At 36.5% G+C, this 25,301-nt stretch overlaps 1 protein-coding gene across 4 annotated transcripts in view; it reads left to right on the forward strand.

The window, feature by feature from the left end:
• XRN1 (5'-3' exoribonuclease 1) overlaps positions 1–25,301 on the forward strand; it is a 116,366-nt gene that overhangs the window by 58,098 nt on the left and 32,967 nt on the right. For all 4 annotated transcript variants that reach the window (XM_087430445.1, XM_087430446.1, XM_014789045.2 and 1 more), the window contains exons 21-30: positions 5,392–5,554; positions 6,538–6,651; positions 8,750–8,848; positions 11,075–11,190; positions 11,698–11,844; positions 16,100–16,189; positions 16,564–16,699; positions 20,502–20,558; positions 20,975–21,107; positions 23,971–24,040. In XM_087430445.1, the coding sequence (XP_087286571.1) occupies positions 5,392–5,554; positions 6,538–6,651; positions 8,750–8,848; positions 11,075–11,190; positions 11,698–11,844; positions 16,100–16,189; positions 16,564–16,699; positions 20,502–20,558; positions 20,975–21,107; positions 23,971–24,040 (1,125 nt within the window). The remainder of the gene's footprint in view (positions 1–5,391; positions 5,555–6,537; positions 6,652–8,749; positions 8,849–11,074; positions 11,191–11,697; positions 11,845–16,099; positions 16,190–16,563; positions 16,700–20,501; positions 20,559–20,974; positions 21,108–23,970; positions 24,041–25,301) is intronic.

The following is a 25,301-nucleotide window of genomic DNA, read 5'->3' on the forward strand; positions in this document are numbered from 1 at the left end:
TCTGATGAAGTTCCACTTGTCTATTTTTTCTTTTATTTCCCTTGCCTGAGTAGACATGGTTTTCGCAAAGATCCTTCTAACACCGAAGTCAAAGAGTGTACTGCCTATATTTTCTTCTAGGAGTTTTATGGTTTCACGTCTTACTTGCAAGTCTTTGATCCATTTTGAGTTAATTTTTGTGTATGGTGAAAGATAATGGTCTACTATCATTCTTTTGCATGTGGCTGTCCAGTTTTCCCAGCACCATTTATTGAAAAGACTTTCCTTTCTCCATTGTATGTTCTTAGCTCCTTTGTCAAAGATTAGCTGTTGGGGGCCGGCCCCGTGGCTTAGCGGTTAAGTGCACGCGCTCCGCTACTGGTGGCCTGGGTTCGGATCCCGGCCGCGCACCGACGCACCGCTTCTCCCGCCATGCTGAAGCCGCATCCCACGTACAGCAACTAGAAGGATGTGCAACTATGACATACAACTATCTACTGGGGCTTTGGGGGAAAAAAAAAGGAGGAGGATTGGCAATAGATGTTAGCTCAGAGCCGGTCTTCCTCAGCAAAATGAGGAAGATTAGCACGGATGTTAGCTCAGGGCTGACCTTCCTCACAAAAAAAAAAAAAAAAAAGATTAGCTGTTGGTAGATGTGTGGTTTTATTTCTGGGCTTTCAATTCTGTTCCATGGATGTGTGTGTCTGTTTTTCTACCAGTACCGTGTTGTCTTAATTACTGTAGCTTTGTAGTATAGTTTGAAGTCAGGGATTGTGATGCCTCCAGCTTTGTTCTTTTTTCTTGATTGCTTTGGCTATTCAGGGTCTTTTGTTGCCCCATATGAATTTTGGTATTCTTTGTTCTATTTCTGTGAAGAATGTCATTGGGATTCTGATTGGGATTGCATTGATCTGTAGATTGCTTTAGGTAGAATGGAGATTTTAACTATGTTGATTCTTCCGATCCATATGGATGTGATGTCTTTCCATTTCTTTATGTCATCATCGATTTCTTTCAATAATGTCTTATAGTTTTCATTGTATAGGTCTTTCACATCCTTGGTTAAATTTATTCCTAGATATCTGTTTTTTTGGTTGCGATTGTAAATGGGATTGTCTTCCTGAGTTCTATTTCTGTTAGTTTGTATTAGAGTATAGAAATGCAAATGATTTTTGTAAGTTGATTTTGTACGCTGCAGCTTTGCTGTAGTTGTTGATTATTTCTAATAGTTTTCTGATGGATTCTTTAGGGTTTTCTATATATAAAATCGTGTTGTCTGCAAACAACAAGAGTTTCACTTCTTCGTTGCCTATTTGGATTCTTTTTATTCCTTTTTCTTGCCTAATTGCTCTGGCCAAAACCTCCAGTACTATGTTGAATAAGAATGGTGAGAGTGGGCACCCTTGTCTTGTTCCTGTTCTCAGAGGGATGGCTTTCAGTTTTTCCCCATTGAGTATGATGTTGGCTGTGGGTTTGTCATAGATGGCATTTATTATGTTGAGGTGCATTCCTTCTATACCCGTTTTATTGAGTTTTTTTTTTTTTTTATCATAAATGGATATTGGATCTTGTCAAATGCTTTCTCTGCATCTACTGAGATGACCATGTGGTTTTTATTCTTCATTTTGTTAATGTGGTGTATCACATTGATTGATTTGTGGATGTTGACCCATCCCTGTGTCCCTGGTATAAATCCCACTTGATCATGGTGTATGATCTTTTAAATGTATTACTGTATTCAGTTTGCCAATATTTTGTTGAGAATTTTTGCATCTATTTTCATCAGGGATATTGGCCTGTAATTTTCCTTCTTTGTATTGTCCTTGCCTGGCTTTGATATCAGGGTGATGTTGGCCTCATAGAATGTGTTAGGAAGTGTTCCATCTTCCTCTATTTTTTGGAATAGTTTGAGAAGGATAGGTATTAAATCTTCTTTGAATGTTTGGTAAAATTCTCCAGAGAAGCCATCTGGTCTTGGACTTTTATTTTTTGGGAGGTTTTTGATTACTGTTTCAATCTCTTTACTTGTGATTGATCTGTTCAGATTCTCTATTTCTTCTTGGTTCAGTTTTGGGAGGTTGTATGAGTCTAAGAATTTATCCATTTCTTCTAGATTGTCCAATTTGTTGGCATATAGTTTTCCATAGTATTCTCTTATAATCCTTTGTATTTCTGTGGTGTCCATTGTAATTTCTCTTCTTTCATTTCTAATTTTATTTATTTGAACCTTCTCTCTTTTTTTCTTAGTGAGTTTGTCAGTTTTGTTTATTTTCTCAAAGAACCAGCTTTTAGTTTCATTGATCCTTTCTACTGGTTTTTTCTTTGGTTTCAATTTCATTTATTTCTGCTCTAATTTTTATTATTTTCCTCCTTCTGCTGACTTTGGGCTTTGTTTTCTTCTTTTTCTTTTGGGATTTTTCCTGTTTGTTAAGGTGGACCTGTATTGCTATTAGTTTCCCTCTCAGGACCACTTTAGCTGCATCTCATATGAGTTGGTATGGTGTATTTTCATTTTTATTTGTCTCCAGATATTTTTTGATTTCTCCTTTAATTTCTTCAATGATCCATTCATTGTTAAGTACCACGTTGTTTAGTATCCAGATCTTTGTCACTTGCCCAGTTTTTTCTTGTAGTTGATTTCCAGTTTCATAGCATTATGGTCAGAAAAGATGCTTGTTATGATTTCAATCTTCTTAAATTTATAGAGGCTTGTTTCCCAACACATGATCTATGTGCACTTGAGAAGAATGTGTAATCTGCTGTGTTTGGATGGAGTGCTCTGTATATATCTGTTAAGTGCATCTCATCTAGTTTTTTGTTTAAGTCCACTATTTCTTTATTGACTTTCTGTCTGGATGATCTATCCATTGATGTAAGTGAGGTGTTAAGATCCCCTACTATTATTGTGTTGTTGTTAATATCTCCTTTTAGGTTTGTTAATACTTGCTTTATGAACTTTGGTGCTCCTGTGTTGAGTGCATATATATTTATAAGTGATATGTCTTCTTGGTGGAGTATCACTTTTATCATTATATATTGCGCCTCTTTGTCTCTCATTACCTGTTTTATCTTGAAGTCTACTTTGTCTGATATAAGTATGGCAACACCTGCTTTCTTTTGTTTGCCATTAGCTTGGAGTATTGTCTTCCATCCTTTCACTCTGAGCCTGCGTTTGTCTTTGGAGCTGAGATGTGTTTCCTGGAGGCAGCATATTGTTGGGTCTTGTTTTTTAATCCGTCCCGCTACTCTGTGTCTTTTGATTGGAGAATTCAATCCATTTACATTTAGAGTGATTGTTGATATATGAGGGCTTAATGTTGCTATTTTATTGCTCATTTTCCAGTTCTTTTGCATTTGCTTTGTTTCTCGTCCCGTGTGTTTTGGACTACCAGTTCAGTTTGGTAGTTCTCTGTGGTAGTTTTGTTAGTTTTCTCTTCATTTATCATTTGTGTCTCTGTTCTGATTATTCGTTTAGTGGTTACCATGAGGTTTGTATAAAAAAATCTCGTAGATGAGATAGTCCGTTTTCTGATAGCCTCTTATTTCCTTCGTCTAAGCCAATTCCATCCCTTTCCTCTTCCCCTTCTAAGTTATTGTCACAACTTATTCTATCTTGTATTGTGAGTTGTGGTTAAAATGACAAGATTATATTTATTTTTTATGTTTCCCTTCCCTTTATCTTTAATGTTATAATTGTTTGCTAACCTGTTCTGATAGAAAGCTGCAATTTTCTGATTTTGTCTGCCTATTTATCTCCTTGCTCAAGGCTTCGTAAACCCTTTTTTGTTTTCAGGTACGAGGGCCTTCTAAGCATTTCTAGTATGGGGGAGTCTTGTGGCAATGAGCTCCCTTAGCTTTTGTTTATCTGGGAAAGTTTTTATTTATCAATCACTGGATAGAGTATTCTTGGCTGAAAGTTTTTGTCTTTCAGAATTTAGAATATATCATTTCACTCTCTCCTAGCCTGTAAGGTTTCTGCTGAGAAATCCGCTGAAAGCCTGATAGGGGTTCCTTTGTAAGTTATTGTCTTCTGCCTTTCTGCCCTTAATATTTTTTCTTTGTCATTGACTTTTGCCAGTTTTACTACTATATGCCTTGGAGAAGGTCTTTTTACATTGATATAATTAGGAGTTCTGTTAGCTTCTTTCACTTGTATTTCCAGCTCGTTCCCCAAGTTTGGGAAGTTCTCAGGTATTATTTCTTTGAACAAGCTTTCTTCTCCATTCTCCTTCTCTTCTCTCTCTGGAATACCTATAATCCTTATGTTGCATTTCCTAATTGAGTCAGATACTTCTCAGAGAATTTCTTTTAGTCTTAGTTCTTTTTAGTCTTAGTTCTCTCACCTCTTCCATCTGAAGCATTTCTATATTTCTGTCCTCCAGACTGCTGATTCTCTCCTCCATAATATCAGTTCTGTTATTCAGGGAGTCCAGATTTTTCTTTGTCTCATCCATTGTGTTTTTCATCTCCAACATTTCTGATTGGTTTTTCTTTATAGTTTCAATCTCTTTTGTGAAGTAGTTCCTGATTTCATTGAACTATCTGTATTTTCTTGTAATTTGTTGAGTTTTTTATGATAGCTATTTTGAATTCTCTGTCATTTAGATTGTAAATTTCTCTGACTTCAGGACTGATTTCTGGGTGCTTGTCATCTTCCTTCTGGTCTGGTGTATTAATATATTTTTTCATACTGTTTGATGATGTGGATTTGTGCCTCCATGTAGTTAGAGTATCTGGTCATAGATTCCACCTGCCACCACTGGGTGGGTGTCAAGAGCTGTTTATTCTGAGCCCGCCACAATCTGCAGTTCGCTTGCTTACAGCTGCTGCTTTTCTCATGTCTGCTCAGGCGCTCTGGCCATCTGCCTGAGGTGGAGCACCAGGCAGGAAGAGGGGTGCTTTCTTTTGCCTGTGAGATCCTGGGGGCATTCTCACTTTGCTGTCACTATCTGCTCTCCTGGAGTGCTGGCTTGATGAACACACCCCCGCAATCACTTAGTCACCTCTGTGTGGGACTTTCCCATGGGCTGTGGGGGAACTGCCAAACTGTTTTCCACAGTGGCTGCACCATTTTACATTCCCGCCAGCAATGTACAAGAGTTCCAATTCCTCCACATCCTTTCCAGCACTTGTTTTCACTTTTTTTGTTATAGCCATTCTAGTGAGTATGAAACACAGGAGTTTCTTATAGCTCTACGAGTTCTCATTTAATCTCACAAACATTGGGGGAGGTATCCACAGAGTGAAACAACTAATGCAAAAAGTCTTAAGTTTGGTACTCAGAACTGCTAGCGTATTTATTTAAAGTTTATTTAAGCATTTGATTATGAGTTGGTAGTTTGGGTGATGATTATTATCCTAGAATATATGCACTGAGACGTATCTGTATTTCTCTTTTATTCTTTCTTTTAGCTACCTGAGAAGAAAAGGAATAATAATAAATGAAACATCTGCAGTTGTGTATGCTCAGTTACTCACAGGTCGTAAATATCAAATAAATCAAAATGGTGAAGTTCGTCTAGAGAAACAGTGGTCAAAACAAGTTCTTCCTTTTGTTTATCAAACTGTTGTCAAGGTAAGTCTCCATCAAGTCTTAATTCTATCTTAATGTATACTGTTGCACAGTGTATAGAGAAAAGATTATATCATATTAATATTTATTTATAAATAGAAGACTAATTCAGCAATGTATAATGGATATTATTGTTTAATATAATTTGCAAAATATAGTAGTCTTTAAAAGGAGTATTACATGCTCTGACACTCGCCCTGTATGTGATTAGGAAACTTGTCTTTTGTTTAACTTTATCTCTAAAAGAAAAATCCCAGTATTAACTTACACCCTTGCATTTTTAGATTTTTTTTCTCCAAAAACTGTTTGCCTTAAAAAAATTAGTAAATACAAAAGGCATTTGCTTTTATTATGTAATCTTAGATGTGATAAGGGAACAAAAATTTTTTAAAGTGTGCAGTGATCCTATAATTTTGGGGAAACAGTATAGTGTAGTGATTAAGAGCACAGACTGCCTGAATTGACTTCTTTGCTGTTTGACTTTGGGCGAAGTCAAACCCCCTTTCTGTGCCTTAGTTTCCTCATCTGTAAAGTGAAGCTAGTATTGGTTTCTGTCACAGACAGTTGTCTTGATTAAATGAACTAATAAATGTGTGAAGTACAGTCATGCGCTGCATAACATTTCCATCAAGGGACCACATATAAAAAGGTGGTCCTGTAAGATTAGTACCATATATCCTAGGTGAGTAGTAGGCTATACTATCTATGTTTGTGTAAGTACACTCTATGATGCTTGCACAATGAGGAAATCACCTAACAACACATTTCTCAGAATGTATCCCCATTGTTAAATGATGCATGACTGTACCTAGAAGAGTGTCGTATACACAGTCAATAAATTTTAGCTACTAGTATTGTTATGTAGAAAAATCTTTGTATTTGACATTTGCAGTTAGCATAGTCATAATCCCATAAGCAAAAAGACTTGATGTGCAATCTATAAAAATTTTGACTGTGATGATTTACTTTTATTTTATTCTACATAGGACATCCGAGCTTTTGACTCCCGTTTCTCCAATATCAAAACACTGGATGACTTGTTTCCTCCTAGAAGTATGGTCTTTATGCTGGGAACCCCCTATTATGGCTGCATTGGAGAAGTTAGTTCCTGTTATTGTTATTAATTAAATTTCTTTCTAGTTTCAAGTTAATACAATTATTTAACATCTCTTCATTTAGGTGTAAAATAAAATGTAATACTGAAGGGGAAAAATAAGAAAGAATTCATTCATCTAACTTATGAACAGTATTTGGCTGTGTATCTTTAGTCTTGAGCAGGTTGGGGTCAGGAGGTGGGGGAAAAGAGAATTCAAATCCTGATCTCTTTTTTAGCAGATCTGTTTATTGTGGTGGTATAGATGGAGCAATTCTGAAATTATTTTAGATGTATTATAGTGTTAATGAATTTTTAAATGTATTGATGATTTGGGGAACTCCGGTTCTCACATGGAAATAGGTACATGCAAATATGTAATGGGAGAATGTAAGAAAGAACCTGTGGGGATAGATTAGCATTGGAGGTATTGATGTGAACTCATGATTTCTAAAATACATGTGTATAGTGTGTGTATGTATGTATATAGGCACATGTATTTGTGTATATATGTATATTTGTATATACATGAATGCATATATGCCTATACATACATATATTTTCTAGCTCAGTTTGCTCAAAAGGATAAGAAGCAAAGACACCCTGGTAGCTGTGAACACATATAATGCCCAGATCTTGACCTCTAGTACTATACCTTGAAAGGAACAGGGCGTCTCAGAGAAATGGCTGATTACAGGGCTGGGGCAGGGTAGGTACAGAATGAAGCTGGAACCTCTTATTATGCCAGAAAGCAAAGAAGTGCTCAAAAGAATGATAGGAACATATCACATAAACACAGGAACCGGATTGAAGTGGCTTCTACTGGCCAAATCTGGGACAGTTTGAGTACCAAAATAATTAAGTACAGTAATGAATTATAAATCATTGGAAGGAAAACAGGAATTCATGATTCCACAGTGATAATATATAGATAAATAAATAGGGAGGGAGGGGCTCTTGCTTATAGTATCATGTAAGCGTAAATGTGGAGAAAGTGCTGGAGTTGGAAAACCATCCTTTTGCAACCATTATGATAAAGATTGAATCAGGCAAGAATCATCATTGGAAGATAAACCTAGGGAGAATTTTTGATCAGGAGAAGGATATTTTCATGATCTTAGAAAGTGTCTCCCCACAGAGTGTTTATTAGTGGCAAGGAAAACAAAAAGAGTCATTGTACGTGAAGAAATTGAGCAACATCTTGATGGTATGATCAGAATTAATATCTTAATGAGGGACAGATGGACATCATGTACCTCCAGATGTGACATCCTAAGAGGGACACATCACCTACGTACTATTCTAGCTGAGAATGGATAACCTTGACCTAATCACAAGGAAGCATCAGACAAATCCAAAATGAGAGTAGAGAGGGAGGAGTGAACTGTGTTCTTCAAAATGTCAATGTTATGAAAGACAAAAAAAGGCTCTGGATATATTCTCAATTAAAGAAAGCTGAAGGCAACTAAATGCAATATCTGATTCTAGTCTGGATCCTGTCGTGAGGGAGAAAAGAGTTTTCTCTAAAGGACATTTTTAGGTCAACTGACAAAATTGGAATATGGACAGTAGATTATATGGAAATATTGTATCAATGTAAAGTTATGTACCTAATTGCTGTGGCTATACAATAAAATATCCTTCTTCGTAGGAAATATATACTGAAATATTTAGGGGTAAGGGATATGATATCTGTAATGAACCCTTGAGAAGTTCAGAAAAATAATTATGTGTATGTAAATACACAGCACAAGTGTTAAAGCAAGTGGAGTAAAATGTTAACAATAGGTAAATCTGAGTAAATGTTGCTCAAGTGTTCTTTGACTTATTTTTATTTTTGCCACTTTTTGGTAGTTTGAAATTATTTGCAAATAAAAAGTTAATTTAAAAAAAAGACTGGTTAACAGCTATTAAAGCAAGGATACAGTAACAAATTTACAGTATAATCACATCCACTTACAAATTCCAAGAGAATTTCCACTATGCAACTTTATTGTCTTACTGTATTTCAGTAGTAATAAACACTGTTCAAATAAGTAGAAAAATAAGTAAATAAAATGTAGTGAAGGAGACTAAAACATACTGTGATTCCCCCTCCCCCCCAGGTTCAGGATTCAGGGGATGTGATTACAGAAGGTAGGATTCGTGTGGTTTTCAGTATTCCATGTGAACCCAATCTTGATGCTCTAATACAGAACCAGCACGTGAGTACTGTAGTTCATATTATTTAATTTAGAATTGGTGAACTTGAGAAATGTTAGGAGGATATTTTTGCCACCTCCTTTGAATTTATTGCAAATATTTTATTTAATACTGACTGAATTCTCTCACAGTTACATATAGTATTATTTAAAAGTAAGTATGGAATCTATGCTCAAAACTTCATGCATGTCTTTGGTGGGGGGAATCACTGACATTCCATTACTAGCTTGTAATGGTTATTATGGGTTATTGTGTTCAAGTTTATAAGCGGCACATTGATTAGCATACCCTCTAACAATAGACTTAGGCTTTTTAAACCTTTCATAATTAATCAAAGCCCATATTTTTAGTTACGAGTGACAAATGACCTGCCTTCAAAGGTCATGTGTCTCTACTCAGCCAAAGATGAACAGTCTCGAAAATTGAGAAAATTGAGAAACTGCCTTTAAGGTCACAGCATCCGTTTTCAGGACCTTTTTCTCCAAAGATGTCCACTGGTCTCCTTTTATTTTTCCCTGTTAAAATAGGTGGAAGATCCTGATGTCTGCCATTTGTTCTTGCTGATTGATTGGATAATTAACTTGACTGAAATTAATTCACAATCAGCCAGCTATTGCTCCTTAGACTTTTATTTTCTCTAATGGTAAAATCTAAAGCTTTATATCCTGTGAAATGAATTTAAGGCAATAGGCATCAGCATACCCATGAGGAAACGTTATGGAAGGCAGAGAAGTCCCTAAAACTTACCATCAGGTCTCTTTTGGAGAAAGAATTCAGAAAGCATAGTTAGGAAACCAGGAGAGTGGCCCATTAGATAACAAAGCTGGCGCTCTGTCCTGGGAGTCAGTGGAGGTAGAACTTGGGTTCCTTCATCCCTGGCTTTTTCTAGATCTGAAAGAGCCTGCCCCCTTCCTAGTGCACAGTGTTGCTCAGCATGCCTTCACCAGTGTACTTTCTTTCTCTACCCCAACATTCTCAGCTTTTTATTTTACATTTCTAGGATATTTGTGATGATTTTAATTAATTTTTAATTATACCATAACCCAGTATTTCTCAAAAGGAGTACTGTTGGTATTTGGGGCAGGACAGTTATGTGTTACATAAGACTGTCTTGTATATGACAGGACACTTGGCATCCTTGGCCCCTGGACACTAAATGCTAGTACCCGTGCCAGTTATTGTAACTGAATGTGCCCCAACACATTTTTCCAAATGCTTATTAGAAAAGTGGTACTACCTTAATTCTTTCTATCTATTCTGGAAAGCATACTTGATTTGTCTGCATTATTTCTAAATCTGATAATGTTCTTGATGAAAAAACTGTTTCATTCTTTACTAGCATATTAATATATTTTAGTAGTGACTTTATATTCCAGCCCACTAAAACAATTTATCCATTTGGGGGTCATTGTAGATATGATCATTAAAAATAAAATGGTGGCTGAATTAATACCTTACCAATCTCTGGAAATTTTGTTTTTGTTGGTGATATCTTTATATATATATAAATTTATATATATTTATATATATATATTTATATATATATATATATATATATTTGTGTGTCATTTGCTTTCTGGTTAAAAATTACATGATCTGATATATGTTTTTTTTAATTTGACAGTCTTCATAGTTTCTTTCCTTAAGTATACAAATTAAGGTTACATTTCATTGACTGTATTAATTATGAGCCTATACATACTTATTACTTTCATATGATAGTAAATATTAGGGGAAACAAACATCACTTATATCCATATGTGAAGGACACTTTCAATTTTGCTCAGTAGCAACTGTTTGGATGACATACTCATATTTTAATTCAATGTAATAATTATCAAGGCTCATTTTGTCCCAGGTACTTTACCAGGCCCTACTTGGAATATGAAAGTTATTTTATTAAAAAAATAGTTCTTGCCTGCAGAGCTTGCCATTTAGTACTTACAGTAGAGTTTATTTCTTGAGACAGTTTCACAAACTGTATATTTCCTCCCTCTTTCATCGATCCTTGGGAATTCTGTCCTTAAAGGAGAGAGAGGAGCAGAAAAATTCTGCCTACAGATCCTTTCAAAAAAAAAGGGGGAAATGGATCCCTTACTTTTGAGAATCCTTATGTTGCCACAATCCAATGGTTAGTGATGTCTTGATTATCTCCAGATTTTAAAGGTAAAGAAATAGCATTGAATGCTCTGTTTCCATAATTGACGTTTCTGTTTTTATATTTAAAGAAATATTCTATAAAGTACAACCCAGGATATGTGTTGGCCAGTCGCCTTGGAGTGAGTGGATACCTTGTTTCAAGGTTTACAGGAAGTATTTTTATTGGAAGAGGATCTAGGAGAAAGTAAGTTTGTGTTAGAGAAATTTACTTAAAGTGACAGAAAAAATTAAATGATAAAGATAAAATAGTTACTATTTCAATATTTATTTTCTCTTATTAATTGCTCTGAATTTTCTTTAAAAATTATGCATAAATTCCTCTGATGGTGATCTTGCATCTAGATGGCACATGTTTTAGGTGGTTGGAAAGACAGTTCTTATTTTTAGCAGCCAACAAGTTGAACCTTGAAAAAAGGTATCAGAAAGTGTGTGTGAATCTCAATAATATATTTCCCTGCATTTTCTTATTTCATTCTCCTCTCTAATTACATAATCTATGTATATGCTTTGTTAACTTGGGTTTTAAAGCCTTTCCTCTAGTTTTTCAATTACTGCTACTTTGGAAATAGCTATAATAATTAAAATATAGAACAACAATCAAAACTGAACTTTTCTAAGAATTGAAAGCAAAACTTTTTATTCTTTGAACAAAAATTTAAAACTCGTGTGTGTGTGTGTGGTTTAAATTCAGCCCTCATGGAGACCATAAAGCAAATGTGGGTTTGAATCTCAAATTCAACAAAAAAAACGAGGAGGTACCTGGATATACTAAGAAAGTTGGAAGTGAATGGATGTATTCATCTGCAGCGGAACAACTTCTTGCAGAGTACTTAGAGAGGTAAGTGTCTAACAGGATCCTACCAGGCATCCAAAAATGTAGGAACATAGTAACTATTTTCCCTTGCTGAAACCTGTTTTAGAGGAAAGATGTTTCTTTAGTAAAATGTGACATGTGGTACATAATAAACTTAATTTTGTGTCACAGAGCGTTGTAGCCATTAGCTAAAGTTGAGTAGAAAAATACTGAACTTATATTATTTAAAATGAAAAGATATGATGAGAATTGGCCTCTGTTTAGTTAAAATTTTCCTTAACCTGCTATCATAAATTATTCACTACTCTGCATCTCTGTGTCAGTAGTAAGAGGATTGGTATGGATAAACAATACAGCTCTTGGCATAATGGATTTTCCTGAATCATAAAACGCCAGCCGGACAGTAGATTACTATCTTAGCATTACTGAATTTTATTACTGAAATGGTCTAAGAAATCAACAAGTCTCAACTCATTATAAAAACGAGAAAACTGAGTACCAAAGGTTAACTTAGTTACTCAATAACAAAGATTTATAGGAAGGATCTTTACTTCTGATTCACAATTGAGTGTTCTTTCCGTTGGTCCACTGGTTTCTAATCTTCTCATATTTGAGGATCCCTGTATTAGTTTGCTAGGGCTGCCGTATCAAAGTACCACAAACTAGGTGGTTTAAAACAACAGAAATTTATTGCTTACAGTTCTGAAGACCAGAAGTCCAAAATCAAGGTGTTGGCAGGGCCGTGCTTCCTCTGAAGGTGCTAGGGAAGGAACTGTTCCATACCTCTCTCCTATATTTTTGTAGCCTTATGTATTTGTTCCTTGGTGTCTTGCACATCCTTCATCATCACATGGTGTTCTCCCTATGCGTCTTCACATCGTCTTTCCTCCGTTTGTCTCTGTGTCCAAATTTCCCCTTTTTATAAGGAAAACCAATCATATTAGATTAGGGTCCATCCTAATGACCTCCTTTTACTTTGATTGCCTCTATAAAAACCCTATTTCCAAATAACGTCACATTATGAGGTACTAGCAGTTAGGGACTTCAATATATCTTTTTTGTGGGGGGACCACAATTCAATCCCATATTACCATGGGAAAATTTAGATTCTTTCTTTTGTTCACTTCCGTATTTCTTTAAAATGTTGTATTTAGACTACTTTTTCTTGATTTTTCTACTTTTCATATACATTGATTTCCTGGCCTGAAAGATGGAACTTGAGCTCTCCTCTCCTGCCCGCACTCCCTATTCTCTCACCTCCCTCTACACACGTACGTTTCCCTCTCACTATAGTGTTATCATGAGTTTTGATTATATCTGTATTTAAATTTGATTTAAATCTACTGTTAAAAAGTCCTGTGCCATTCCGATTCTGAATCTTTGTGTGTGATCTATTTTCATTTTCTGAAATCTTTTTAGAATCTTCCCATTACCAGTGCTTTTTAATAATGTGGTGATGTGTGTCTTAGTATGGATCTTTTTTCTTTCCTTTTGCTGTTCAGCTCTTTCAGACTAGAAATTGATACCCTTCCATTCTGAGAAACTTTTCATTTATTATTTTTTCGTAATTTCCTCCTCACCATTTTTTCTGTTGTCTTTTTTCTGGGACTCCTATTAGTTAGATGTTAGACCTTCTGGATTAATCCCCTTAATTTTCTTATCTCTTCTCATTTGTTTTCTATATTTTTATACTTCTACTCCATGGTAGATTTCTTCCACTCTTATTTTCTAACATTTTTTAAATTTCTATTTGATTTAATTATTTTTAATTTCTAAAGTGTGTCCTTATTCTCTGGCATTCCTTTTTTATAGCATCTTGTTTTATAATGAATGAATATCTTTTATTTCTCTGAATGTAGTAATTCTAGATTTTCTTCTGTTCTTGGTATTTTTTATTTTCTCCAAATTGCTTTTTTTTCTGTTTGATTTGATCTTTCCTTTCATGTTAAATATTTTTTTTTACTTGTCTGGTGGTTCTTTTGTGTCCAATTATATTTAAGAGTGAGGCTCCAAAAAACTGATTGGAAGTTTAGTGTGCTTTGGTGGAGCTAGTGGAGGGGACTTGGCTATTTCTGCGCAGGACCTTCAGATATCACTATGTGTATGTATATCTTTTCTCTTTGGCTGGCCAGTATTTCCAGAGAGGTATCCTCTAGCCTTTTCCTTGGAGGACAGATGTGGGGGACAAAACTGACTTTCAGTGTTCTGGAAATTAACCAGGGAAAAGGGGTCTAGTTGCGTGGTGGATACTGTGATACACCCCCCAGATCTCCCTTCAGGACCGAAGGACCTATTCCCTTGGGAGCAGGAATACTGCTGTTTGACAGCCCTCAACTGTGAGCCCTCTTCAGGAATTACCTGGCAGAAGAGAACCACCTCACCTAAAGTTATGTCACCTTCCCACAACAGCCACCGATGTAATACATGATCAATAAGGAGGTGTAAAGGCCCAGCCAAACTGATTGCCCCAGTTCAGGACAAGTCTAGTTTGAGATTTCTGTGGGACTGGCCAAGAAGTTCATTAAGAATAAATCACAGGGCCGGCCCCGTGGCTTAACGGTTAAGTGCGCACGCTCCGCTACTGGCGGCCCGGGTTTGGATCCCGGGCACGCACCAACGCACCGCTTCTCCGGCCATGCTGAGGCCGCGTCCCACATACAGCAACTAGAAGGATGTGCAACTATGACGTACAACTATCTACTGGGTCTTTGGGGGAAAAAAAAGGAGGAGGATTGGCAATAGATGTTAGCTCAGAGCTGGTCTTCCTCACCAAAAAAAGAGGAGGATTAACATGGATGTTAGCTCAGGGCTGATTTTCCTCAAAAAAAAAAAAAAAGAATAAATCACAACCCAGCTTCTCCCTGTGCCCAATTCTGCTTCCTTCCTTTCTTCCTCCCTTCCACAAGTGTTGCTTCTACGAGCCCTCGCTAATAAACTTCCTGCATGCGTATCTCCATCTCAGAGTCTGTGTCCTAAAGATGTTATACTTGCTAGCCTGCTTCCTAGTGACACATTACATGGTGGTTACACTTTCATTAATCCCCTGACTTCAGTATGGCACCTATCCTCTCCTCACATCCCACTTACCCACCCAACACCCCTTGTCTGGTATACCCAAGGCTAGAGCAGCCCCTGTTCAACCTTTCCAAAAGATAAACTACAGGTTTTATGCTGGGGCAGAAAGTGAGTAACCACGTGACTGGCTAACTGCTTGCTATACAGATTTTCAACTAAAAGCCTATTAAACCTCACCCAATACTACAGTGTTAAAATGTACCTGGAGGGGCTGGGCCAGTGGTGTTAAGTTCACGTGCTCTGCTTCAGTGGCCCAGGGTTCGCAGGTTCAAATCCCGGGCACGGACCTAGGCACTCCTCATCAAAGCCATGCTATGGCAGCGTCCCATATATAAAATAGAGGAAGATGGGTGCAGATGTTAGCTCAGGGCCAATCTTCCTCAGCAAAAAGAGGAAGATTGGCAACAGATGTTAGCTCATGGCCAATCACCCTCACCAAAAAAAAAAAAATGTTCCTGGAGCCCATAATTCCTGAGCTTTTGCAGACTTCTGCAGTTCAAATCAGCTTGCTTCTTGTTGCCGTCTCACAGCGGTGGCTCAAGGTGCAGCTTATTCCTCTTTGTCAAATTAGTTAACCCTTATCCATCTGGTTTCCAGCTTCTAAAATTTTGTTAACAGCTCATATGCTATGAGATTCTCTGCTTCTCTCTTGACCTGTCTTTCTAGGTCTATGCCCTTTTGTATACTTTACTGTTCTTCTAGTGGGTTGGGAAAGGAACAAAAATAAGCATGTGTTTAGTCTGCTATGTGTATTTGATAAAGTCCTGCACTATTCAGGAAACAATGGAGTTTTGAGGAATATCAAAAGAAACTTTTAATGTATTTTAACTTACTCTGTTGTGGAGTGCACCAGCTTTGTTGTGAAAATTAGAAAATGAACTTGTAGATATTATTTTTGTTCATTTATCACCTGTCATTATGATCTCAGAGGGACAGAGTCAGTAATTGAAGTTTATAAGTAATGGAAGTTCATTATAGTTTATTAATTGAGTCGTTTCTCCCTCAACTATAGAGTTTTTGGAGGGCCTATGAATACCTTCAAACCTTTTAGTCTCTATCCCTTACTAATACTCTGTATATAATAATCAGTCCTCGTATATTTTATATGTCCCCTTAGGATCCATAATTATTTGATAGGAAGTTTATGTGAAGTTAGCCATATATATTTTTTTAAAGCAATATTTTTGTTTGTTTGTTTGGCTAGAGCTCCAGAATTATTTATTTATATAGCCAAAAATAACCAAGAGGATGTGTTCTATGAAGATGACATTTGGCCTGGAGAAGATGAGAATGGGTAAGCAAAATTTGTTGTATTTATTGCCTCATAGTTCAACTTAGTGGTTCTAGTGAAAGTTATAGCAGCTAGTTTATCAAGAATTTATATTGCTTTTTGGGGGAGAGTTTTGTATTTGCTTTAAGATCTTAATATAATTTTTTATTTATATCAGTAAAGTACTTTTAAACTAATTTTTGTGTTTTTTTATTACTGAAAAATAACGTCTATATTTATATTAGATTTATAAATAGTCCCAATTAAGTGTAGTGATTAATTATTATACATTTAAGGTCTTTTATAATTCATAGCCCTCAGAAAGTTTATATCAGGCATTTTATATAAGCCCTCTGAAGGTTTTAATCAATGTGAAAAAATTATTATTTTTAATATAGTGCTGAGAAAGTTCAAGAAATTATTACGTGGCTAAAGGGACATCCTGTCAGTACTTTCTCTCGTTCTTCTTGTGATTTACAAATTTTGGATGCAGCTATTGTTGAGAAAATTGAAGAAGAAGTTGAAAAATGCAAGGTACTAATTTTCAATAACCAAGATTATTGATGAGATTTGAAGTTAAATGGACTATATGTTATTCTACAAATAATTAATTTGTGTTTCAACCAAATAAAACATATAGTCAGTGATTCTAATTTATGTCAAATTATCCTATAATTTAAAAAAATATTCCAGTCATTTCCAGTGTCCATTAGTAAGTTTATCTAAATAAATGTAAGTGCACTTCAAGATACAAAAGCCATAGCATTTAAAGTTTATGTCCTTGTAGTGTTTCTAATTTTGAGTTAATATTTTGTGAATCTAGTCAAAATAGAAAGTTCGTGATTGAGAATACAGTTAATTCCCTATTCCTTCCTATTCTAAGTTCTTTAAAGACACAGTTCATCTTTTTATAGAATATAAAAATTTTATTTAATTAACTTTTACAGAATCACTTCTCAAATGTACTTTTCCACTCACAAACTCATTCAGTTACTAAGTATTTTTGAAATCCCACTTCATCTATCCTATTTTTTTATGTCTTGATTTTAAAAAGCAATAAGGTTCTGTGTAGGCTTAACTGTTTTATCTAATTTGGTTCCCTGTCTTGATGCCATAAAAAATGGATTGATTATATTTCTTTTTTTAACTTTAAATTTTATTTTTCACACATTTGCCTTTTTATTAAAGTGAAGTTGCTTTATTAACACAGCACTCTCTTGTCTGAACTACTAGCAGAGTAAGTTAAGAACTGGGCTCTATGGGGCCGGCCCTGTGGCTTAGCAGTTAAGTGCGCGCGCTTCGCTGCTGGCGGCCCGGGTTCGGATCCTGGGCGTGCACCGACACACTGCTTCTCCAGCCATGCTGAGGCCACGTCCCACATACAGCAACTAGAAGGATGTGCAGCTATGACATACAACTATCTACTTTGGGGGGAAAAAAGTAAATAAATAAAATCTTTAAAAAAAAAAAAAAGAACTGGGCTCTGAAGTCAGGTCAACCTTAGGCAAAATAGTTGACCTTTCCATGCCTCCATTTCCTCATTGGTAAAATGAGAATAAAATAGTGCCTACCTCTCAGGGCCAAGAAGATTAACTGAGTTAATACATGTAAACTCCTTCTAATAATGCCTGCCTATTATTAAAGCCTAATAATGCTTAGCCATTATTATTATTATTTGAATTCTCTTATCACACACTCAAGAGCTATGAATATTGTCTGGAAAATCACCACTAGATGACTCTTTCTCTTTAGGGAAAAATATAAGCCTCAGAGCCAAGAGTTTGATTTTTTTGAAAGGTCACTGATATTCAGCTGAGGGTAGAAAACTTATGGTTCTTTTTAATTATCTTTCACTGTAAAGTAAAATCTATTTGTCTAGCATTGTTTTTGAAATAAGTTTTCCTCTTAACAAAAGTTTACAACTTTAAGCCCCCAAATTTTATTTTAACCCCTTTGGATGCAGAGCTTTCTAAAATGTTTTATACATTTCCACTTTATAAACAGAAGATACATATGCAAACTTGTAGTCTATTATTTTGATTACAGCATTTATTAAATCTGTGCATATAGATAAGATAGGAATTTTTTAAAAGACTGTTAATGTGTCAAGGAAGTGCAGTTATGAGTGATTTTCTTTTCCTTTTAGTGTTATAATGTTATTAGGGTAATAAAAGAAGGAGAAAAACTAAAAAATAAGCACAAAAGTTTGAACATAATTTAAACTTTTCTTTGTAATGCACAGTCATCATTAAAAGTATCAGTAGTTTTCTTATTGGAAGTGGTTCCCCAACTCAGTTAATTATCAAAATTACTGATGGAGCCAGGCCGACCCTGTGGCGTAGCAGTTAAGTGCGCGTGCTCCGCTGCTGGCGGCCCAGGTTCGGATCCTGGGTGCGCACTGACGCGCTGCTTGTCACGCCATGCTGAGGCCGCGTCCCATATAAAGTGGAGGAAGACAGGCACAGATGTTAGCCCAGGGCCGGTCTTCCTCAGCAAAAAGAGGAGGATTGGCATGGATGTTAGCTCAGGGCTGGTCTTCCTCACACACACACACAAAAAATTACTGATGGAGCTTTTTAAAAAACACACATTCTGGATTCTACCCCTAGAACAGTACTTCTCAAACTTGAATGTGCAAACAAATCCCTAGGGGATCTTGTTAAAATACAGATTCTGATTGAGTAGGTCTAGGATGAGGCTTGAGATTCTGCATTTCTAACAAGCTCCCAGGTGATCACATTTTGAGTAACCAGGCTCCAGAACTTCTCTTTTGGTAGCTGTGGTTTGGGGCCTATTGTGAAATTCCCTGATTTGTTAATTTGCCTAATGAATCAGGTTTGAGTGCCATATCCTTTAATCGATGCTATAATATAATAATGCCTAGGGATGTATTAGAGCATATGGGTTGTTTTTTCATATGCAATTCTCCAGGCACTGTTCTTGTGTCTGCTTTTTAAAATTACTTTAAATCTCTTCTCATATTCTTTCTTCTTCTTGCTACTGTCAGTGGGCACCAATTGTACTCTTTTAGTCCTTCTAGTCTGCTTTGGGCTGGAACATAGACACTTGGTCAGTAAGGCCTTCACTGTTCACCCTGTTTAAAATTGCAGTCTCTCCCCACACTGCTGAATCCCTTTACCTGCTTTATTTCCCTCTGTGCTTTTTACCTTCAAACATGTTATATATTTTCCTTATTTTGTTTCTTGTATGTCTCCCTCAACTAGAATAAAAAAAAACAGTTCACTGTTTTATCCCCAGCACCTAGATCAATACATAGCACATAAATGCAACTCAGTAAATATTTGTTGAAAGAGTAAATGAAATGTCTCTATAATAAAAAAAAATAGACTCTGTTTAAAGGCTTGAGCATTTTACAATGTATAAATCATAAACTCTATAATTTATGGCCTCTGTAGTTTGGGGCTGTTTTATGCCCTTTTGTACTTATTTCCATCAGCAGTGTTCTAAAGACAGGTGGCTCCCATGTAACTAAACTGCTGCCATTTTTCTTCTTAGGTGAGAATTCACTTTTTGAAAAAATTTAATGTGAATGGTAGTTATGGATTGTGATAGATATATTCTCACATTTTTGTTAGGTAGAACGGGTAATGTTATTTCCATCTTACAGATGGGAGGAAGCTGATGCTTAAGTGGGAGTTCACAGAATTAACAGCAAAGATAGGAGAAAGCTCTTCTTCCAGCATTTTTTAGATAATCAAAAAATTCAAACATCGAAGCAAATTTCAAGATAGATTCCAAAAGCAAGGACTTGTTAAATGAATGCCACCTTAATTTTTATAACTGGCCATAAAACCCACAGTATTGACAAAGGTCAATACTTTATACCTTTTTTTCCTTTAATATAAATTTTTGTTGACCATTGTATACAGTTCTTTTTTGGGTAAAAAAGCATTTGAATAGGATAGCATTTACATAAAGTTCAAAACAGACAAATCTAATCTTTTGTGTTAGTAGTAAGGTTACTTTTGGGAAGGGTAGTAACTGGGAGGGAATTCTTATGTTGTGCTTAGTAATGTTTTGTTTCTTGAACTGGGTGTGGTTATACATAGACATTCTCATACTATAAAAATTCATCAGACTGTATACTTATAATTTTGCATTTTTCTATATGTCTTATTCTTCAACAAAAAAAATTTAAAAACTTTTTAAGTGAGAATTTATTCATTTATTCCTCCTTGCTGCATCTAAAGAATGTCAACTATTCTTAAAATTAATCATTTTATTTGGCTTTTTAAAATTCAGACATGTTCAAGTACTGAATAATAATTTTATAATTTAATATTTTTAAAATATTTTTAAATTTTTCTTTCCTCAGCAAAGAAAGAATAATAAGAAGGTGCGAGTGACAGTAAAGCCCCATTTGCTATACAGAGTAAGTGTCCTATCAAAGAATTCAAAGTTATTGTTTTTTGTTTTTTTGTTTTTTTGTTTTTTTTTTTTGTGAGGAGGAGCAGCCCTGAGCTAACATCCGATGCCAATCCTCCCCTTTTTTCTTGAGGAAGACTGGCCCTGGGCTAACATCCGTGCCCATCCTCCTCTACTTTATATGGGACGCTGCCACAGCATGGCTTAGCAAGCTGTGCTTCGGTGCACGCCTGGGATCCGAACCTGGGAACCCCAGGCCGCCACAGTGGAGCGCGTGCACTTAACCGCTGCGCCACCTGCCCGGCCCCCAAAGTTGTTGTTTTTATTTTGAAATACAGAAGGAACAAAATCTTTTCAATATATTAGTAGCAAAACTTTTTAAACCAGAGTTAATAATAAAAATTAAAGCTTTCTTCTCTTCAGCCTTTAGAACAGCAACATGGAGTGGTTCCTGATCGGGATGCAGAATTTCGTCTCTTTGACCGTGTTGTTAATGTGAGAGAGAACTTTTCAGTTCCAGTTGGCCTTCGGGGCACCATCATAGGAATTAAAGGGGGTAATGTCTCAATACTTGACGTGTCTTCAGCTGCATCTATGTTGTAAAGTAAAACACAAATTTGTGTGTTAGATATCTAAGCAGAGAGTGGCTATAAGTCAGGAAAAAAACTAAATCTTTTTACGTTTTGGTTAATTTTTTTTTCAGTTTTAGTTTTCAGAGAAGAGTTCCCTTTTCTGTCTTGTGTAATCATCTGGGAAGTGATTTGAAAGGGGGAAGCTGAGGAAGTGCTGCTGAGAGTTTGGTAGCTTGTGTAGCACGTTGAAATTATACGATACTTGGGCAGGTATACATATGTTTTCAGGAAACCAAGAGAAAAGTTTCATCACTTCTCCTTAATTAGGCTTTCATCTAATCTTGCTCAGAGCTTTACCTTAATTGTCATTGTAATCTCTTGATTTCTGCTGAGAAATAAACCAACATGATATATGAGCTTATTTACAGTTAAAAGATTTGAAAATTAAATATGCATATTAGTTTGAATTTTATGAATACAATTAGATTATGTATATAAAACAGACCTATCAATCTGTTACTTAACGGTGTGCATGTAGTTAACACTACTGGACTGTACCCTTAAAAATGGTTAAAATGGTAAATTTTATGTTATGTATTTTTTACCAAAAAAAAAAAAAAAAGAGAGTGGAAAGAAAAGGGAAGAAGCAGCTAAAGATCTAAATGTGCCTCAAAGGGATGCCTGGAGTGAGCAGCTTTGCAGCATAGATTCCAAAAGAAGTCAACCCAGCAGGAAGCAGCAAATCAGGTGCCCAGGGGTCAGGGTGCTGGCAGCGTTGTCCCTCCATGTCCCAGGCGCTCAGCCTTGGTCTCACTTTCCAGAAAGGAGGAAGAGCAGGCAGGCCATGAGTCCAAGAGAGCTGCTTATTTAGTGCCAGCAGTGTGCCAGGCACTTTTACATTTTGCATTTAACCCTCACAACCACCTGAGAGGTAAGTGTTATTTAATTTAACCTGAGAGGTTAAGAGACTCACCTGTGTTTACACAGATAAGTGGCAGAGCTGGGATTTGAACTCTTTCCCCTGATTCTTACCTAACTTTGAGCAGTGGTTCTCCACATTTTCCTGTTGGAGTCTTCCCTGCATATGTACCTCTAAAAGAGAATTTTTTTCCCTGATCTTTTTTGAATTTCTTGGATATATTTCTAGCTACTGGAAATGGAGAAAGGAGGATGGGCCAAGTATGGTAAGGCTCAGATGGGTGTAATAAAGCAAGCTTCCTACTGCTATCTGCTCAGCCTCATGCATGAGCTGTTCATATTTTGAGCTTATTGGATTGTACTCTAGCTTGTCCTGATAAGGCCTTAGGACTCCAATGACGTCGAAGTTTCCTTTCTTCTAACAGCTCCTAGCAGTAATAGTGACCACTTGGAATTTTGTCTTGAGAAGGATTTTAAAGGTGCATCTAAGGCTGAGTGGAAAAGAGCTCTGTTGTTGATTAACCATGTCTGCCATGGACACAGACTAGAAAGGGGCATATTTGGCATTACTGCCCTCAGCTGAGACCTCATCTCCATAGTCATCTCCACTAAGGAGGTGAACAGTACTCTTGTCAATAATCTTTTGAGGAAGTGGCCCCTCCCTGAGACGGGGAATGAGAACCTAGAAAGTGGGCCTTAAGCCTTCAGAGGAGAAACTCCTGCCTCTCATTGAGCCTCACTTTCTTGGGTTTAGATTTTAGGTAAAAATGTCAGGTTGAAAGGTCTAGCTGGATGGTGGAGAATGGGTAAGCTCTGCAAACCTGATTTCAACTGGCAGTGAGAGCCTCAGGATGGGGGAGATATCCCCGGACCCTACCAGGGGCTAGCATAGTATCAGATACTGTGTTAGTCAAGGTTCTCCAGAGAAACAGAACCAATAGAATGGAAAGAGGATGGAGAGTAAGAGAGAGAGTCAATTCTGAAGTCATGTCATCAACTTTATTATTAATTTGGACTTAGAATTCAAAACTTTATTATAGCTAATTATTTCACTTTACCTTGGTGTTTTTGGTAAATTTAATGTCTCCAGATGTATCTCATCACCCTCTCTACCAAATTTATTCTTCTCTGCTTCTATCTGAGTATTGCATCACTGCCTTTCCCATGTGTCTTGTGTCTCAGTTATGACATCCATAATCTACCAAGTCATCTCAGCCAGAACCTTGGAGTCATCTTTAGCATCTCCATCCTTTTTATCTACACAGGTCACAAACTCCTGTCAATTCTGTCTAATGGGCCGGCCCCGTGGCTTAGTGGTTGAGTGCTCGCGTTCTGCTGCTGGCGGCCTGGGTTCGGATCCCGGGCGCGCACCGATGCACTGCTTGTCCGGCCATGCTGAGGCCGCGTCCCACATACAGCAACTAGAATGATGTGCAGCTATGACATACAACTATCTACTGGGGCTTTGGGGGAAAAATAAATAAATAAATAAATAAAATTTTTTAAAAAATTAATAAACTTTAAAAAAAAAATTCTATCTAATGATATATCTGTTCTCTCCGTTCTATTTCTCTCATTACTGCCGTGTTTTCAGATCTTCGTTGTCTTTTGTCTGTCTTATTGCAAGACCCTTTAAACTGCAAATTCCAAAGTTCTCTCTTCTATTAACTCTCTTGTTATGAATAATTTCAAACATATACAAAAGCAGTGAGAAAAGTATAATTAATCCCCACAGCATTTAATTTAAAATATTATTTTGCTTTAGTTAATACCAGTAAGGTAATCTGTGAGCTTATTTACTTTTCTTTTACTGTCTGTATTCCCCTACACCATTTTTTGATAGTTGTAATGCTTCTTACACTCCAAAAACTTATATGCTTATTTTTCATCATATGAGTTTTTAATCTCTCCCTCTCTTTTTTTTAACAGCTAATAGAGAAGCTGATGTACTATTTGAAGTATTATTTGATGAAGAATTTCCTGGAGGCTTAACAATAAGGTTTGTATTTCCAGATGATAATTATACTTTATGAATATGTCCATGTGGCCATTTGACTTTACGTTACTTGTTTATTTGTCCACCATTTGAGTTCCTATTATGTGCAAGACATCATACTTGCTACTAGCGATGTAACAGTGAATGAGACAGACATGCTTTCTACTCTCGTGGAAATTTCATTTTAGTGGGGGAGATAGTTAAGTAACTGATTACAGTATTAATTATTTAATTAAAGTGTGACAAGTGCTGGGAAGGAGAAGTTCAGGTTTCTATAGGAGTATAACCTGTCCTGCAAGTTCCGGAAAGACTTCCTTGAGGAAGTGATATTTAAGATGGGACTTGAAGAATGAATAATAATTAACTAGGGGAAGAGGGAGGAAGAGTGACGTGTGGTCAGGAAGAGGGAATAGCATATGCAACAAAGGACGTTTTCTTTTTTTTTTTTTTAATAATTTTATTTATTTATTTATATTTTCCCCCAAAGCCCCAGTAGATAGTTGTATGTCATAGCTGCACATCCCTCTAGTTGCTGCATGTGGGACGCGGCCTCAGCATGGCCAGAGAAGCAGTGCATCGGTGCACGCCCGGGATCCAAACCCAGGCCGCCAGCAGCAGAGCGCACGCACTTAACCGCTAAGCCACGGGGCCGGCCCACAAAGGATGTTTTCACTCATTCAAAGAACTAAAAGAATGCAAGTGTGTCTGAACTTCAGCAACTGTGTAAGATTAGAGTAAGAGAGAAAAGCAAGGACCACGCTGTGCAGGAACTTGTAAGCCAACTTTCAGGACATGTTAAGGATTTTGGTGTCTTCCTGGTCTTCATCCTTAAAGGACTGTGAAACCATAAGAATCAGAGATGTGACATGATCAGATTTGTGTTTTTTTTAATGGTTAAATAACTTGAGGAATAGAGACATTCTTTGAATTTAGTGACGTATTAGGTCTTTATAATTTGTTTTAGTAGAGTTGTGGGTGCTCAAGCTAGATTGGGTTGGTTTGAGGAGTGAATGGCAGGTGTAGTAATGGAGGCAAGAAATTGAGCTGACCTTTGAGAAGTTTGACTATAAAGTGGAGAAAAGATAACTGGAAATTAGGAAGTTTAAAGAAAGAGGATTGTATTTGTTTTTTTTTTTTTTTTTAAAGATTTTATTTATTTTATTTTTTCCCCCCAAAGCCCCAGTGGATAGTTGTGTGTCATAGCTGCACATCCTTCTAGTTGCTGCATGTGGGACTCGGCCTCAGGATGAACGGAGAAGTGGTG

The sequence above is a fragment of the Ceratotherium simum genome, chromosome 5, assembly GCF_057802395.1.
Source record: "Ceratotherium simum simum isolate JZ-2026a chromosome 5, ASM5780239v1, whole genome shotgun sequence".
Classification (NCBI taxonomy): Eukaryota; Metazoa; Chordata; class Mammalia; order Perissodactyla; family Rhinocerotidae; genus Ceratotherium; species Ceratotherium simum.